At 59.6% G+C, this 14,557-nt stretch overlaps 1 protein-coding gene and 1 long non-coding RNA gene across 8 annotated transcripts in view; one reads left to right on the plus strand and one right to left on the minus strand.

The window, feature by feature from the left end:
• Nucleotides 1-14,557, plus strand: part of DLG4 (discs large MAGUK scaffold protein 4) — a 22,759-nt gene continuing 8,202 nt past the window's right edge. Inside the window, exons 1-9 of one of the 7 annotated variants that reach the window (XM_072821375.1) lie at nt 1-103; nt 305-345; nt 8,967-9,032; nt 12,341-12,394; nt 12,518-12,577; nt 12,763-12,887; nt 12,985-13,154; nt 13,273-13,409; nt 13,557-13,701. In XM_072821375.1, the coding sequence (XP_072677476.1) occupies nt 12,548-12,577; nt 12,763-12,887; nt 12,985-13,154; nt 13,273-13,409; nt 13,557-13,701 (607 nt within the window). In that variant the 5' untranslated portion in view covers nt 1-103; nt 305-345; nt 8,967-9,032; nt 12,341-12,394; nt 12,518-12,547. Of the gene's footprint in view, nt 104-304; nt 346-1,060; nt 1,415-8,966; nt 9,132-12,340; nt 12,395-12,517; nt 12,578-12,762; nt 12,888-12,984; nt 13,155-13,272; nt 13,410-13,556; nt 13,702-14,557 lie in introns of those variants that run through there. The other 6 variants (XM_072821376.1, XM_072821377.1, XM_072821378.1 and 3 more) reach the window with 6 other exon arrangements.
• On the minus strand, nt 6,857-11,715 carry LOC140630732 (uncharacterized). Its single transcript, XR_012028444.1, has 4 exons — nt 11,560-11,715; nt 9,971-10,130; nt 8,357-8,417; nt 6,857-7,979 (listed from the first exon to the last, which is right to left on the minus strand). It is a non-coding gene; the product is annotated as an uncharacterized lncRNA (long non-coding RNA).

The raw sequence follows: 14,557 nt of genomic DNA on the forward strand, positions 1-14,557 counted from the left end.
CCAGCTCCCCGGTCAGCCCTCTGGCTCCTGGCCCCCCCACTGTTGCGATGGGCGCCCCCTCTCTTGGCTGTCCTGCACAGTGACCTCTTCCAGGCCCTGCTGGGTGAGTAGCCCTGATTCTCTGGGGACGCTGGGGTGCGAAGGGCTGGCCTGGGCCTGCCAGGGCAGTGAACACACTTGGGGGACTGTCCGGTTGGCAGCCAGGAGGCCCTAAGGTGCCAGCAGCAGTCAGGGCAGGGGTGGGGGCAGGGGAGCCCCCCCAGGTGGGGTGGGGGAGGGTAACTCAGCTGTATTCTGGTGACAGACATCCTGGACTATTATGAGGCTTCCATCTCAGAGAGCCAGGTAAGGGGGTGAGGTGGGGCGCCTCCCCAGAGGGGCAGACAGGGCAGGGGCCGAGCTGCCGCCCCACCCTTGGGGGCCTTGAAGACAGACTTCTGAGCCCGGGGTGCAGAGAATCCCAGACTCCACGGTCCTGTTGGTCCCTTTCCCCTTCTGCTTCCCCGCCCCCCTCCTCCCTTGGCCCCAATTTCGGGCATAAGGAGTCCAGCACAGAATTACTTCTCATCCTTCCTCCTGTGCAGCCTGAGGGAGAGCTGCCCCCCCACCGGACTCCCCCCTGCCTGCCCCCCCAGACCCCCCCTCCCGCCAGCCAGCACTGCAACTAGCATGGGTGCTGCCAGCCCCACAGCGGGTGCTTCCTCTCCTGAGACCCAGGAGGCCTCCTGATCTCTGGCGCTGGTGCCTGGCCAGGCCTCCATCTTTGCCTTGGGGCCTGTCTGCCTCCGCTCTGCTCTCCTCTCCCATTATCCGGGTTCCTGCCAGCACTGAAGCAGTTAACTCTGCCAAGGCACCCCCCCATCCTCGCTCCTCGCTCCCTCCCTCCCTCCCCCTGCTTCCTCTCTCCTCCTCTCTCCCCTTCCCTCCTCGGCTCCACGGCTCCCTCGGCCGCTGCCGCCTCCAACCCCCCCACCCCACTCCCCCGCCGCGGCCCTAGCCCCTGGCCGGCAGGCAAGACCCCCCCCCTACCCCGGGGCTCCCTGAAATCCAGTTCCCCTCCCCCACCCAGCTCATGCCCCAGCCCCCGAACTCCGGGGCTGCCAGCCCCCGGTGCCCCCGCCCCTCCTGAGAATCGGGGTGTGCTCCCCAGGCCCCCTCCCCTCCACTGGGGACTCCCTTCTAGGGCCCCCTTCCCCTCCCTCCCACGCACCCCTCCCCTTCCCTTCTCCAACCCCCTCTTTCCCCTCTCACCCCTCCCCCCATCCTGGCCCCCCCTGCAAAAGTGGGGTGCGGAGGGGGGAGGGGTGAGAACCCACAGAGGGGAGGAACGAAACTCCGATGAAGTCAGAGCCCCTTACCCGCCGCCGCGGCCAGCCCCCCCAACATGGACTGTCTCTGTATAGTGACAACCAAGGTAAGCACGATAGGGGGGCTCTCAACTGGGGGGAGGGTATGAGTTTGTGGGGAGGGGTTAGGCAGGCCTGATCTGGGGCTGGGGGCTGGGAGTGTACTGGGGGGTCATGATTTACTTTGGGGGTTCACATTTGAGATCATGCTAGGTTTGGCCACAGGTGCCCCCTGGAGTGATCTCTTTGTACCTGTAGAGAAATGGAAAATTTGGGCTGTTTTGTGGTTTGGGGGGGCTGATGGGTTTTGGGGTTCACCAATGATGTTTGAGGGAGACTTATTTAAGGAGAAGCCTGGCTCACATGGGAGTCCTGCTCTTGTGCATTAGAAGGTGGACTGTGTGAGGGGGGGTTCTCTTCCCTCCTGAGGGACAAACTGGCTTCTGGGTGTCTCGTCCAATTTCAGGGGGCTCTTGGCATGGGGGTAGACGGTTATTGGCTGTGAGTGCCTGACTGGTCTGGGGGTGTCAGCTGGCAGAGGAGGGGTGGGCCTTCAACCTATAGAGCAAGCGTCTTGTGGTGGATACATTTGGGGGTACGCTCAATTACGGGGAACTGGGAATTCAGGGTTTGGTCCTATAGAGCGGGATAGTTGGGAGTTGTCAGAGGGCTAGCGCCTGACACAGGATCACCTGAGGGAATGGACCAGGTGAGGTGAGGATTTGGGGTGCTCCCTTGGGAGGGAGAGGCTTGCAGCAGTGGAGGATGCCAGACCCTGAGGAGGAGGAGGAGGAGAGCTTTGGGGAGAGAGGGGATTTGAGGAGGGGACCAGGTGGGTGGTGCAGAATTTGGGGGTGGCCCAGGCAGGTGCTCAATATCCCTGTCTCTTCCCACACTGTATCCACCCCTTGTTGAGAAAGGAGAAGAGCAGATGGAGGGGCATGTTCCCCTTACCCCTGTCACTTGGCATCAAGGTGGGGGAGGACACCTGGATTTCAGGTTCCCAGGGTGCAAAGGAGCTGGAGGAGGAGGGCAGGGTTGGCAGCAGTGAGGACCGGCGGAGGGGGACCCCGTGGTTGGAGCCGGAAAGGGCAGCGCTTGGATGGGGAGCACAGGCCAGCTCCTGGTGGGATGCAGAATACCTAGGTCTTGGCTGTGAGGCTCTGGGACTGGCAAGCTGGATGCCTGGTGTGTGGAGGGAGCTTGGGCGGGTGGCAGGCAGCTGGGGGTTGGGGGGTGGGACAGGAAGTGGGGGCCGGGGAGGCGGGGTCCGGGTGAGTCACAGGCTGGGGAGGGGGTTATATTTAGTGGGAACTGCAGCTTCTCAGGGGAGGGAGCTGAGGACACACATGTTCCCTGCCACAAACTCACACATGTGTGTACACATGCATCGTGCACGTGTGAGCATGGATGGAAGAGACTGGAGGCTGGGGACCTCAGGGTCTGGAGTCCCCACACCCTCTGCAGAGCTATTTGCTTGCCCCCCCTCCTCCCCCCCAGTTCTGTGGGCTCCAGACTTTCTCCTATGCTGCCACTTCCCCCATGCCCTGGAGTTGCAGTGGATTTTTTGCCTCTCGCTTACTCTGGCCTGGTCTCCTCTAATGTCTGTCTGATCCTTTGCTTCTCCTGTCTCCTGCCCTTAGCGTGCCCCTGGCGGCCTCAGCTTTGCTGGCTGTGGTCCCCTGCGTACAGGTGTACCCAGAAAGCCAGTTGGAATGTGGAATGTGTGGGCTCTGCTTCCAACATGGGAACACACATATGCGAGCGAGGGTGAGGGGCTTGCCTGTACTGGCAGCTATTCTGGGAGGGGGAGCTCTTCATCTCCCTTCCAGACTCCTACTTCTTCGACGGAGCCCAGGGTGAGCGTCCCCGAAGGAAGGAGCCTTGCTCAGAGAGGCTCAATCATGCATTTGGGGGCTTTTACAGAGGCGCGGAGGAGACCCAGGCTTGCCACATTCCTTGGCCAGAAAACTTGTCAGTCTCGGGATGACGGAGACTCCAACTCCCATAAGGCCTTGAGGCACCAGAGCCCTCAGTGGTAGAGGGTTGCTGTCCGCGGGGCTGTTGGGAGTTGTGGTTCCTCTCTATCCAGGGCAGCGGAGGGTGGCCCCGGGAGGAGCCGGCAGGGGGCACGAGGCACCGGTCTCCCGCCAACCCCCCGCCTCTCCCACCAGCGCCCTCCCCCGCCCCCAAGACTCTGGGTGGGGTAGGGGATGCTCAGGCTCTGCGGTCGGTGCGCTTCCCAGCCCCGTTTGGGAGTCGTCCATCTTCCGTTGCCTATATTTAGATTCGTGCCGCAGTAATTTGGGGAACATGTATGGAATGCCTACCATGCGCCAGGCCCTGTGCTTTGTGCTAACTCCTGCCTTCAGAGCGATCCCTGGGTCTTACTCTGCGCCGGGGTCTCTGCCGGCGTCGGTCTCTGAGAATCTCTCCCACTCCGCCCCCGTCCCTCCCCGTGCTCCCCGCGCTGCTGCCGCCGTTGCCATGGCAACCGGCGACGACTGAGGTTGCGTGGCGGACTGGAGGGGCCGGGCGAGGGTGTCGGAGGGCGGAGCGGAACGGGTGGGGGAGGGGGGAGTGGGGAAAGACTAGGCCGGCGGGGGGGTGGCTTTGGCCGGAGCCCCGGAGGCGAAGCGGTTAAACCCTCCGGGTGGTCCTCATTGGGCCCTGCGGAGGTGCCGGGGGCGGGGCGGTGTGGCCAGAGGCCTCATTCATTGGCGGCCAGGGGCGTGGCGGAGGGCCAGTGTAGGCGAGGCCGGGGGAGCGAATGGGCGGGAAGTGGACGGAGGCGTGGCCTCCCGGAGGCAGGTGGGTGGGGTCTGGCTTACTCCGTGGAGGGAGGCGGTGGCACCCCTCGGGAAGGGGCGGGGCCTGAGGCCGGCTACCCCGACCAGGATGAGGGCCGGGCTGACCCCGCAGGGGCGTGGCGTGGTCCCCCGTGGCGAGAGGAGTCGCGGGGTCTGAGGGCCTGCAGTCTAAGGGGCTGCGGGGTGCGGGGGTTTTTGGGAAGGAGAATCCAAGGGCTGGGCGATCTGACGTCTCACTTTTCCTAAGATGGAGGCCTGTTCGGATTTCATCAGAGCACAACCTCCTACCTCAGTTCTCTGTTCCAGAGAGACGGTTGCTAGGCGACGGCAAAGTCCATGATTGCTGCGTTGCCAGGCAACAGGGAAACGGAAAATGGAGGGAAAAAGGAAATGGGGGATGGGAGGGGGGGGTCTTAAGGGGCCACAGCGCCCACTGGTGGAGAACGAGGGAGTGTGCACTCTCTATTCTAGAAGGAATTTCGAGTCCAGCTCCTTGAGCTCGGGCTCCCCCTGAGGAACCGAGCATCCTATACAGATATGAAACTAGGGCATTGGGGGTCATCTTGGGGGCGTATCCCGCAGATTCCGACCAACGGGACGGGAGTGACATAGGCGAGGTTCTAGGGCAGTCCGTCCTCTCTGCCCTGTGTGGGCATTAAAGATAGAGAGGCCCAAGGAGAAGCAGATTTGAGAAGACTGATCACTGGGCTTTAAGAGTTGGGAAGGTGGGCGTTTAATAGAATATTTGGAAGAGTTGCTTTCAGGGTCAGCTGTTTGGGGGGAAGATGGAAACCTGAGAGGCAGTCGTTTTGGGGGTGTTCTGGAGGATTTGTGGGTCACTGCAAATTGCAGGCCAGATCTTACTTTAGATGAATTTTTTTTTGAGGCTTGGATGTGGGGGAGATAGATATTTTTGGGAGCACTCTTCTAACAAAGTTGGAATTCGGAATCATGAAGATGATGTTGAGATGTAGGAAGGGCAGCCAGAAAAAGGAGTAATGTATGAACTTGAGTGAAGAAAGGAGATAGGGAAGTATCTTGCAACTTAAAGGTTTAGGAATAAGTTGAAGACATTGCCATTGAATTTGGAGGGTCAGCTTTAAGACACATTAAGGACTCCCAGAAATCGGGGTCTGGTGATATATATATTTTAAGTTTTTCCTTTTTTTAAAAAAGTTACTTATTTAAGTAATCTCTACGCCCAATGTGGAGCTCAAACTCATGGCTCAGAGATCAAGAGTTGCATGCTCTTCCCACTGAGCCAGCCAGAGACCCCACTGGTGGTCCCTGGACCTGCATCCTGGAAAATCATGAGTGTCTCATTAGATGCAGAGATGTGGCCAGGGGACCCCAAACGGATTTGAAGAATGCTTATTTGGTTGTTTGCACTAGAGCAAGGGTGATATTTGCACTAATTTCAAGGTCTCTGTGAATGGATGAGGGGATATGATTTTGAAAGGGATGACTTAAAGGGTAGTTTACTTTGAAGGGACAGCCAGTACCTGTGGTCCTCAAACTCTTGGAAAGCATCGTGTTCTCTCAGGTGGGGCTGGCTGGACTGCTGGTTAGGATAGTGGCTGTCCTGGCATCCAAAGGGATCCCATCAACCGTCTTTGTGGAGGGGATTGTGGAGGGGGGGCTTGCGGGAGGCATTTTAGATAGTTTGGGGGCCCCTCTGCCGTGAGAGGGAAGTACTTCTTCCTTCTGGCGCCTCGGGCGTCCAGAAGAGAGGAGTGGTCCAGTGAAGTGTGGGAGTAGTTAGGGGTCTGGTGATTTTAGGGGCAGATGATTCCGTGAGAACTGCAGATATAAATTGGTAAATCTCAGGAGTGCCTGTGCAGAGGGGTCGGAATGGGAGTGTCCTGTGCAAGGTGAAGTCCACAGAGAAACCGCTGGAACCCTGGAAGTTGATAGCTAAGAGGGTCTCCCCTCACCCCCTCTCTCCCATCGTGACGCTCTCCCGCACTGCGCAGGCGCCTCCCCCCCCCTCCGGCCGCAGCCTCCAGTCGCCGCGTCCGCCGCAGCCCCCGCCCCTCTGCCCCTCCCCCTCCCCCAACCCTGGGACCCTCGCTCTCTCCCACCCGCCCCCATCCCCTCAGTCCCCCTCCCCTTCTCCATGTCGGCTCGGAACAGATTCGCCTCCATGTGTCTCTGCGTGGTACGTGCCGCGGTACGGGCTCCGACCCCGCTTCCCTCTTCCCGGACCCCCCAAATCTCAGGGTGCAAGCTTCAAGTGCTGTCGCTCTTCCTTCTGCTTGGCGCGGGGTCTCTGGGTTGCAGTGTCTAGCGGACAGGCGCAGTGGGTCGCCCCTCTTATCAACATCTCCACTTCCACTCACACCCCTCTGTTTCGGGGGTGCAAGCCTCGGTTCCAGGTCATTCTGTGCAGCTGCGGCTCCAGTGATGAGAGGGCCAAGGGGGGAAGGAGCAACAGCGATCCCCAGGCCTTTTACCTGCCCTAACGCACTGGGGGTTCAGACTTGGTCCCAACGTGGCATCGGAGCTGTTGCCGCTCCAGCCCAGAGTCCCAGTAGGGTAAAAGAGGGGATGCTCCTTTCCTGCCTGCCCTGCTCTACTTGACCGGTAATCTGGGCCAAAGAGGTGCTGACCCCACCCCCACCTCTCAGTTAGCAGGTATGAGCAGTATCCCCCATCGCTTCAGACGGTTCCCCTCCTCCCCCTTACTACATGTCCAATACTCTGAGAATTTCCCAGGAATGGACATAGGGCCTAACCTCCATCAGCCACATTCTGGGAACTTTGGTACCTTCCCCTTGTGCCCCATTTCCCTCACGCTGGCTTCTAAGGCAGGGTGACAAAAATTTGCCTTCATCCCCTCTCTAGAATAAATGATGAATTTCTGCGATTCCATTTTCTTTATGTGCACCCCGATGTGTCTGCATCACATTCGGGGATCTTTCTTTGTGAGGTGGGCTGAAGTTGGAGGGGTCATGGGCTCCCACCCTCCCCCAGACCGGGAGAGGCTAGAAGCTTCCACCCTGGGGCCTTGCCCCACACCCCGCAGGGTATGGGGACACCCGACACAGCCAGGAGAGCTGCTTCTTCCCTGCCCTCCTGGACCCCCAGTCCAGGCTGCAGACCACCTTTTCAGGATGTGGAGTGAACATCCTCTTTCAGTTCTCGTTATTCTGTTACCAAGATGGCCCAGCCTTGGGTGTATTTAACTTAGCCCCACCCCCCACCTCCAACTTTTCCTTCTTCTCTGCTTGTTGTGCCCATGGGCTTGAAACCCAGAGCTCAGGATTTTCTTTACGAGTCTGTGGCTTAGAAGACGGAGTGTATCTTGATGAACCCCTGTTTTCCTTCCGAGAGGCACTCCTTGCCCCTCATCTCTGTCATGGGTGGGACAGGCTTTGTGTCGGCGGCCCCACGTCCCTCCAGTTCTCTTGCTGCCCACTTAGCTACAGCCAAACGTGGGTCACATACTGGGAACTTACAGAATCCCACTCTAGCATCAAGCATTGACCTTCGATCTCGCAACTGGTGCCCTCCACATGTTGGGGTACACAGCTTCTCAGATGCTTTTTTGAGAGGAAGTCTGTCTTCTGTGTGTCCGGTGGTGGGTGTGGGTGGGGTGGCTTCTGTCTTCTCCAGTCCCCGAGGGAGCCCTGCCTGTGGTACCCTCCTCCTCCTCCCCTGAGCTTGGAGTTTGGGAGGGTCTGCTTGGGGAGGGAGTAGTGTGAGGGCAGAGGCCGATGTGGGAGGGCCCTGGCAGGGTTGCCACCTTCACTGCGGTCTCCAGCTGCGCTGTTCCTCTCTCTCTGGCCCCCAGTTAATCTCCTTTCCTGGTGTCCTTGTTAAGCTAGCATGGGAGCATGGGAGGTCTGTGAGATGGCTGTGGTTGGTTGGGAAGGGAGTCAGGTGTTGTGTTGGGTCTTGCCCCCTGAAGGCCAGAGGGGGACCAGCAATGGACTCTGAGACTCAGCGCTCTACCCCCTTCGGCATCAGCCAGCCTGGAACTGACACCCATTCCTGCCCGCCCTCCGAGCCCTACTGCCTCACTTCCTCCCCCATCCCCTTCTAGTATATCCGATTAACTGGCTGGGCTGTGGGCATTGGTAGGGATGGGGCCAGGCATCTGGGGGCCCCTTTGCAGACTACTTGGGAACCAGCTGGGCCAGTGGAAGAGGAGCTGGACTAGTTTAGCGTTGTCCTGCCTGGGGGGCTGATGCGAAGTACCTGCCAGTGCTGGAACAGCCAGTCGCTCTTGGGGTAGAGGCTGCAGTGGGAAGACTGAGGCCTGGAGGAGGGTGGGGCAGGAATGAGATGGGATGTGGGGTGTGTGTGTGTGTGTGTGTGTGTGAGCGCGCGCGCTGCAAGTAGAGTATGGAGGGGGGAAGCTTACAGACATGGGGGGAGTGGGGTGAAGATGAGGAGAAGGATGGGGGTACAAGTGTCAGAGGGCTGGTGATGGGACAGGATGTGTGACAGGGACCTGATGCCTAAGGCCCAGGCAAGGGGGGTAGAGATGGAGGCTGGAGAAGGGGGTGTGCGGTGTGGAAGGGGGTGGGGAGGGTGGGGGGGCAGCTGGGGGCTGGGACGTGGGGATGGGGGCTGGGATTTCGGCTGGGAGCTGGCGGCCTAGACGGCACAGGGGCTGGGGGAGGGTGGAGAGTGCAGAACCAATGGCGCTGGAGGGAGGGGGGAGGAACTGGTCTGGCCCCGAGGCCTTCCGCACAGCACTGGAGGGGGGGTAGGGATGGGAGGGGGGAGAGGAGGTGGCCAGGCGGGCAGCCTGGAGCCCGAGGCCCTGGGCCGGCCCCAGTGACGCCTTGGTCCCCATCCCCAGAAATACCGCTACCAAGATGAAGACACGCCCCCTCTGGAGCACAGCCCGGCCCACCTCCCCAACCAGGTAAACGCCCCCGAGCTGGTGCACGTGGCGGAGAGGAACTTGTCCCACCTCGAGGCTGTCCACGGGGTCGTGGGCCACGCCCACCTCTCCCCCCTCAAGGTAGGAGACTCGGGCGACCCCCTCCCCAGTGCGGCCCTTGGAACCTCGGAGCGGCGGCCACCGCCAAGGGCTGGTAGGGCCACAGCCGTAGGTGGGATGGGGCGGCCGCCCGGCCGGGGCTGGGGCTGCTGGGGCCTGGAGGGGGAGCACGGAGTGGGGGGGGGGGAGCAGAGACACCTGATGCCCCAGAGGAGAAACAGAGGCCCGACGAGTGGGAGGGGGCCAGCCCAAAGCCAGGGTGTATGTGCGTGCTCACAGCCAGCCCGGGGCAGAGATGCGTGCACCTCCAGGATGCTCCCGCCCCAGGTCCTCTCCATTCCTTCACACCCCCCACCTCCGTTTCCGTTCCTTGTGTCCTGAGCTCTGTTCAGAGCGCCTGCTGCCCTCATTTGCTCCAGTCCCTTCTCGGCCTCCTCCCCCCACTTCCGGCCTCTGAGCCTGGCTCTCCGCTGTTCCCGCATCTCCAGCCCTTTCTATCTGTCTGGCCGGAGATTCCCGGCAGCCTCCCGGCAGGGCAGCCACGGGGCCTTTCTGCCTTGGCCCCCGGCCCCTGGCTGCCCCAACCTCAGGTCCCCTCCTCCCCGCCTTTGCCTCCCGCTGGCTGGCTGGCTGCTGCTTCTGGATGCTGTCTCTCTCTTCCTCCCACGCACTCTCCTGCTGCCTCCCCAAGCCCCAGCTCAGGCCCTCCTCGTGGGGCAGCCAGCTCTCCCTCCCGTGGTTACCCTTCCCTCGTGGTCCCCTTTCCTCTTCCTGCCGCACCTCTCTCTCATCCCACTGCCACCGCCACTGCCCTCACTGCCACTGTGCTTCTTTTCTTCGGGTCCTTCCTGTCCCCTCACCTGTTCCCTGCCCCTTCTCCTCCAACGTGCTCGCACTATGTTTTCCCTTCTCAGGGCCACACCGAGATGGGGGAGACACCAGGCGATCCGGGAGGAGCAGGGGTGGGATTCCAGAATCTTGTGGGATATCCTGGGAAGGGCAAGGCTGCTGACACTGCACCTAGAAGAGGGAGATGAGGAGGAAGGGAGGGGGCGGCAGTAGGTGCAGGCGTGAGGACGAGGAGTCCGCAGGGAAGGGAAGACTATTCTGTGGCCCGCGGTCAAATGGAGAGACCACAGAAGGGTCAGAGGCCCCTGGTGCGAGGATGGGCTGGGCAAGCCTGTGAAGTTAGGGCCCCGGTGAGCTGATGGAGGGGAATGGAAAAAAGGCCCATCTGGAGGTGAGGAAACAGCACGGGGTATCTGTGGGAGACTGGACATGCTCTTTGCGGGATCGGGCCATTAGGTCCCTGCGGGAGGAGATGTGGGAGAGGAAGGTGTGCAAGAGGGTAGTGGGCTGAGGCTAGTGAGCACTGGGATCGGGAGTGGGGGCTCTGGAAGCAAGGGAAGTGGAAAAGAGAGTGCTGGAGGCCCTGATCCCGTGAGGCAGCATCTGGGGGACAGGAGAAGCCTCGATTGGTAAAGGAGATGGGGAGTGGGGTGAGAATGAAGGACTGATTTGGGGACAGAATCCCTAGGGTTTGAAGCTGGGATAAGGGAGACTGGTGGTGATTGATCTCTCTGGGGAATCAGAATGGAGGATGAGGGCCCCACAGAGAGGAGGAGTGGGGCTGGAGGGGCCATAGGGGCCCAAGACAAGGAAGGACACAGGCTGGGTTGGCAGGTGGAAACTGTAGGGTGGGACAGAGATACCGTGGAGGGTGTGGGATGCTGTAGAAAGGGATGGGAAGCAGGTGAAGGTAGTTGAGAAGAAGGCTTTTGGGGAAGGAGGCTCTAGGATAAGGATGGGGTGGGGATGGGGGATGGGCTGTGGGATGGGGAACCGACATGTGGATGAGATTTTAGCACTCGGGGGCCATTGGTTGGATAGCAGCATTTGCTGAGATTTGAAGGGTCAGAGGTTGGTGGTTTTAATAGATTTATGGGTATGAGATGAAATCTATGACAGAGCTGGAGAGGTAACGTGTGGTGTCAAGAAATAGCAGTAGGAGAGAGGAGGGGCCCCTTTGGAGGGGGAGATCGAAGAGTCTGGGGAATCCGGGATGAGTGCCTCGCGCTTGGTAGGCTCCAAATAAATATTTAAGGAGGAGATAAGTTGGGGTCCCCGGAAGGAAGCTCGTGCCCGCCTCTCCCATTGCCATGGCGACGGGCCTTCGGTTGCCCTGGCAATTGGGGAAGCCCCTAGGACTGGCCTGAAGCTGGCCCCGCCCCAGAGTCTAGAGACCCTGCTGCGTCGGGGCGACTGACGTCAGGACCTGGGCACGCCCGGCTTTAACCCTCTCCCGGGTGTCGCGGGGTGGGGGGGAGTAGATGAGGAGATAGGAACCGGATGTCTTTCACCACTCCTTCCTGACGTCCTGTTCACTGCGTAGGGTGAGGGGCGCCGGGCGGGCGCCAGGGGCTCTTGAGGATGTGCTGCGCGCACCAACCTCTTGGGCTTGGACCGCTCTCGCCGGGCTCTCGGGGGGCGGGGCCAGGGCCCAGGAGGCGGGGCTAGTGGATCCCTCTGCCTTCGGGAATCTGGTCGCCCCTAGGCCACGCCCATCTCCCCCCCTCCCGTTGTCCTGGCGACAGGGCCTTCTGGAGATGGGTCTCCCCAGGCCGTGGCTGGGCTTAGATACCGTTGCTAGGCAACAGAGTCGTTAGAGGAAGGGGTGGATTGGGGGGGAGGGAGGGGCCTGCAGCTGGGGGAACCCCGGATTCCTGGGACCTACGGGTTAGGGCAAATGTGTGTGATGGTGAGGGGCACATCTGAGGGTGGCTTCTCAAGGTTTCTGGGTGTATATAGGCGGACAGGGGGAGGGATAGGGGCAGGATGGGGGGGCAGGACCCGGTGGACATAGAAGCCCAGGGGTGTAAGTGTGTAGCACATAAGACAGCAGCACCCTGTGGTGTTACATCCGGTGAGAACTACCCCCTTCGCCTGCCCCCCCCCTTTACCATCTGCTGCTCCCCCATCTGGTTGTCACTCCCTCCATTACTGCTTTCTCAGACACCTCCTTCCACATTCAGGGGGCCTGGGCCGGGCAGAGTTAGGGCCTGGCACATGTGCGTGTGTGTTTGTGATAGGGGTTGAGCTGGCTCCTTGAGTGGTTCACGAGGAGGCTTGGTTAGGAGGCTGAAAGGGTAGCCGGACTGTGGGGACCCCCGATGACAGGCTTCCTTTTGAGCCAAGACTCAGGCAGCCCTGCATCTCCTTTCCCCTCACAGGCCAATTCTCCTCCTGTGATTGTCAACACAGACACTCTAGAAGCCCCAGGCTATGTGAGTTGTTTAGATTTTAGGGCCCTTGCACGAGGACGGAGGGAGGGGGTGGGGTGGGGGCTGGTCCTTGGTTCTGCGGTAGGGGTGCCCATCTCACTGGTTTTGTGTTTCTGATCCATGTTGGAGTTGCAGGTGAACGGGACGGAGGGGGAAATGGAATACGAAGAGATCACATTGGAAAGGGTGAGCAGGCTCCCCATGCCAAGCCCCCTGCCTCCCTCTGGGGGCTGTTGTCAGGGCCAATCTCTCAGCTTTGTCCCTGCTCATGGCTCCCTGCTCCCCCCTTCCCCCCCAGTCACCTTGCCCGGAGCAGGCAGGCAGCGGGCAGCTGGGGGGAGGCCTGACTCTCCTCCCCTCCTTCTGCCCAGGGCAACTCCGGGCTGGGCTTCAGCATCGCAGGTGGCACCGACAACCCACACATTGGCGACGACCCATCCATCTTCATCACCAAGATCATTCCTGGAGGGGCTGCGGCCCAGGATGGCCGCCTCAGGTGGGGAGAGGGGATGGGGGTCAGAATGCTGGTCCCCTCTGAAGGGAGGGCCCTGGTGGCAGAAGCTCCTGGCTCAGGCCCACCTTGCTGCCCCCAGGGTTAACGATAGCATCTTGTTCGTGAATGAAGTGGACGTGCGGGAGGTGACCCACTCCGCTGCAGTGGAGGCCCTCAAGGAGGCGGGCTCCATTGTCCGCCTCTATGTCATGCGCCGGAAGCCCCCAGCTGAGAAGCTCATGGAAATTAAGCTTATCAAGGGCCCTAAAGGTAGTAATCTGTCACATCTCCCAACTCCCCCAGCCCAACCGGTCCCCTCCCCCCTGCCCCGCCCCAAGGCCTGCTCCCCTGGCACCCGGGCGCCCACCTCTGTCCTGCCTCTGTCCAGGTCTTGGCTTCAGCATCGCGGGGGGTGTAGGGAACCAGCACATCCCTGGAGATAACAGCATCTATGTGACGAAGATCATCGAAGGGGGTGCCGCCCACAAGGACGGGAGGCTGCAGATTGGGGACAAGATCCTAGCGGTGAGGACTTCCATCATTCCCCCAGCTCATGCTTGAGTCTCGCCTCCTGGCCCCCGGCAGGCCCAGCCTTCCTCATCACCGTCCCCACAGCATGTCTGTCATGGGGCTGTTTCCAGCCCCATCTGAGCTCTCCTTCCTTGGCCCTAGGTCAACAGTGTGGGGCTGGAGGACGTCATGCATGAGGATGCCGTGGCAGCCCTGAAAAACACATATGACGTTGTCTACCTAAAGGTGGCCAAGCCCAGCAATGCCTACCTGAGTGACAGCTATGCTCCCCCAGACATCACAACCTGTGAGAGCCCTCCAAACCTCAAAGCTCCCCATCACCCCGTCCCAGTTACTCCTGTGACATCCCAGGGCCCTGTTCCTCTTCGGATACTTCCCACGAAATAGAAACCACTTCTCATGTTCTGTGGTTGGAGACTCGATGGAAAAATCAGTCACCACAGAAAACCCAGAAAAGATTGTCAATAGTCTCTTCCCCAGAAGGCGCAAGGCCCAGATGGTTTTGTGGCTCATTTTTTCAAATCTTTAGGGAAGAGATTATTCTTTTTTAATTTTTTAATTTTTTTTGGGGGGGGGAAGAGATTATTCTTACGCTCCTTCTGAGCAAAAGATTAAAAAAAATTCACGTTTTATTTTATGAGGGCACTTCAAATGGTCGCAAAGCTGATGTAAAAGAAGGAGAGTATAGGCCTCATTTTGCTTCTGAATAGAGACGTGAAAGTTTATAGTGACGTACTGATAAACATAGCAGCGGTTTAAGGGGATAACGTTACAAAATATCATTTGTTTTCAGAAAACTAAAGATGGTTCTGTTTGGGGAAACTTTATTTTTTTTTTAAGATTTTATTTATTCATGAGAGACACACAGAGAGAGGCAGAGATAGAGGCAGAGGGAGAAGCAGGCTCCCTTTGGGGAGCCCGATGTGGGACTTGATCCTGGGACCCTGGGGTCATGACTTGAGTCAAAGGCAGATGCACTGAGCCACCCAGGTGCCCGTGTATTGGGAAACTTTTTAATATGATTTGTTTGAGAGACTAAAATTGTAAGCTCCTTCAACTAGACGTGGGAAGAGACATTGAGGAAATGCAACATCTGTTTTCACGTGAAAACTTAGTAAACGAGGAATGCAGACATTTTCCAT

The sequence above is a fragment of the Canis lupus genome, chromosome 3, assembly GCF_048164855.1.
Source record: "Canis lupus baileyi chromosome 3, mCanLup2.hap1, whole genome shotgun sequence".
NCBI classification, from domain to species: Eukaryota; Metazoa; Chordata; class Mammalia; order Carnivora; family Canidae; genus Canis; species Canis lupus.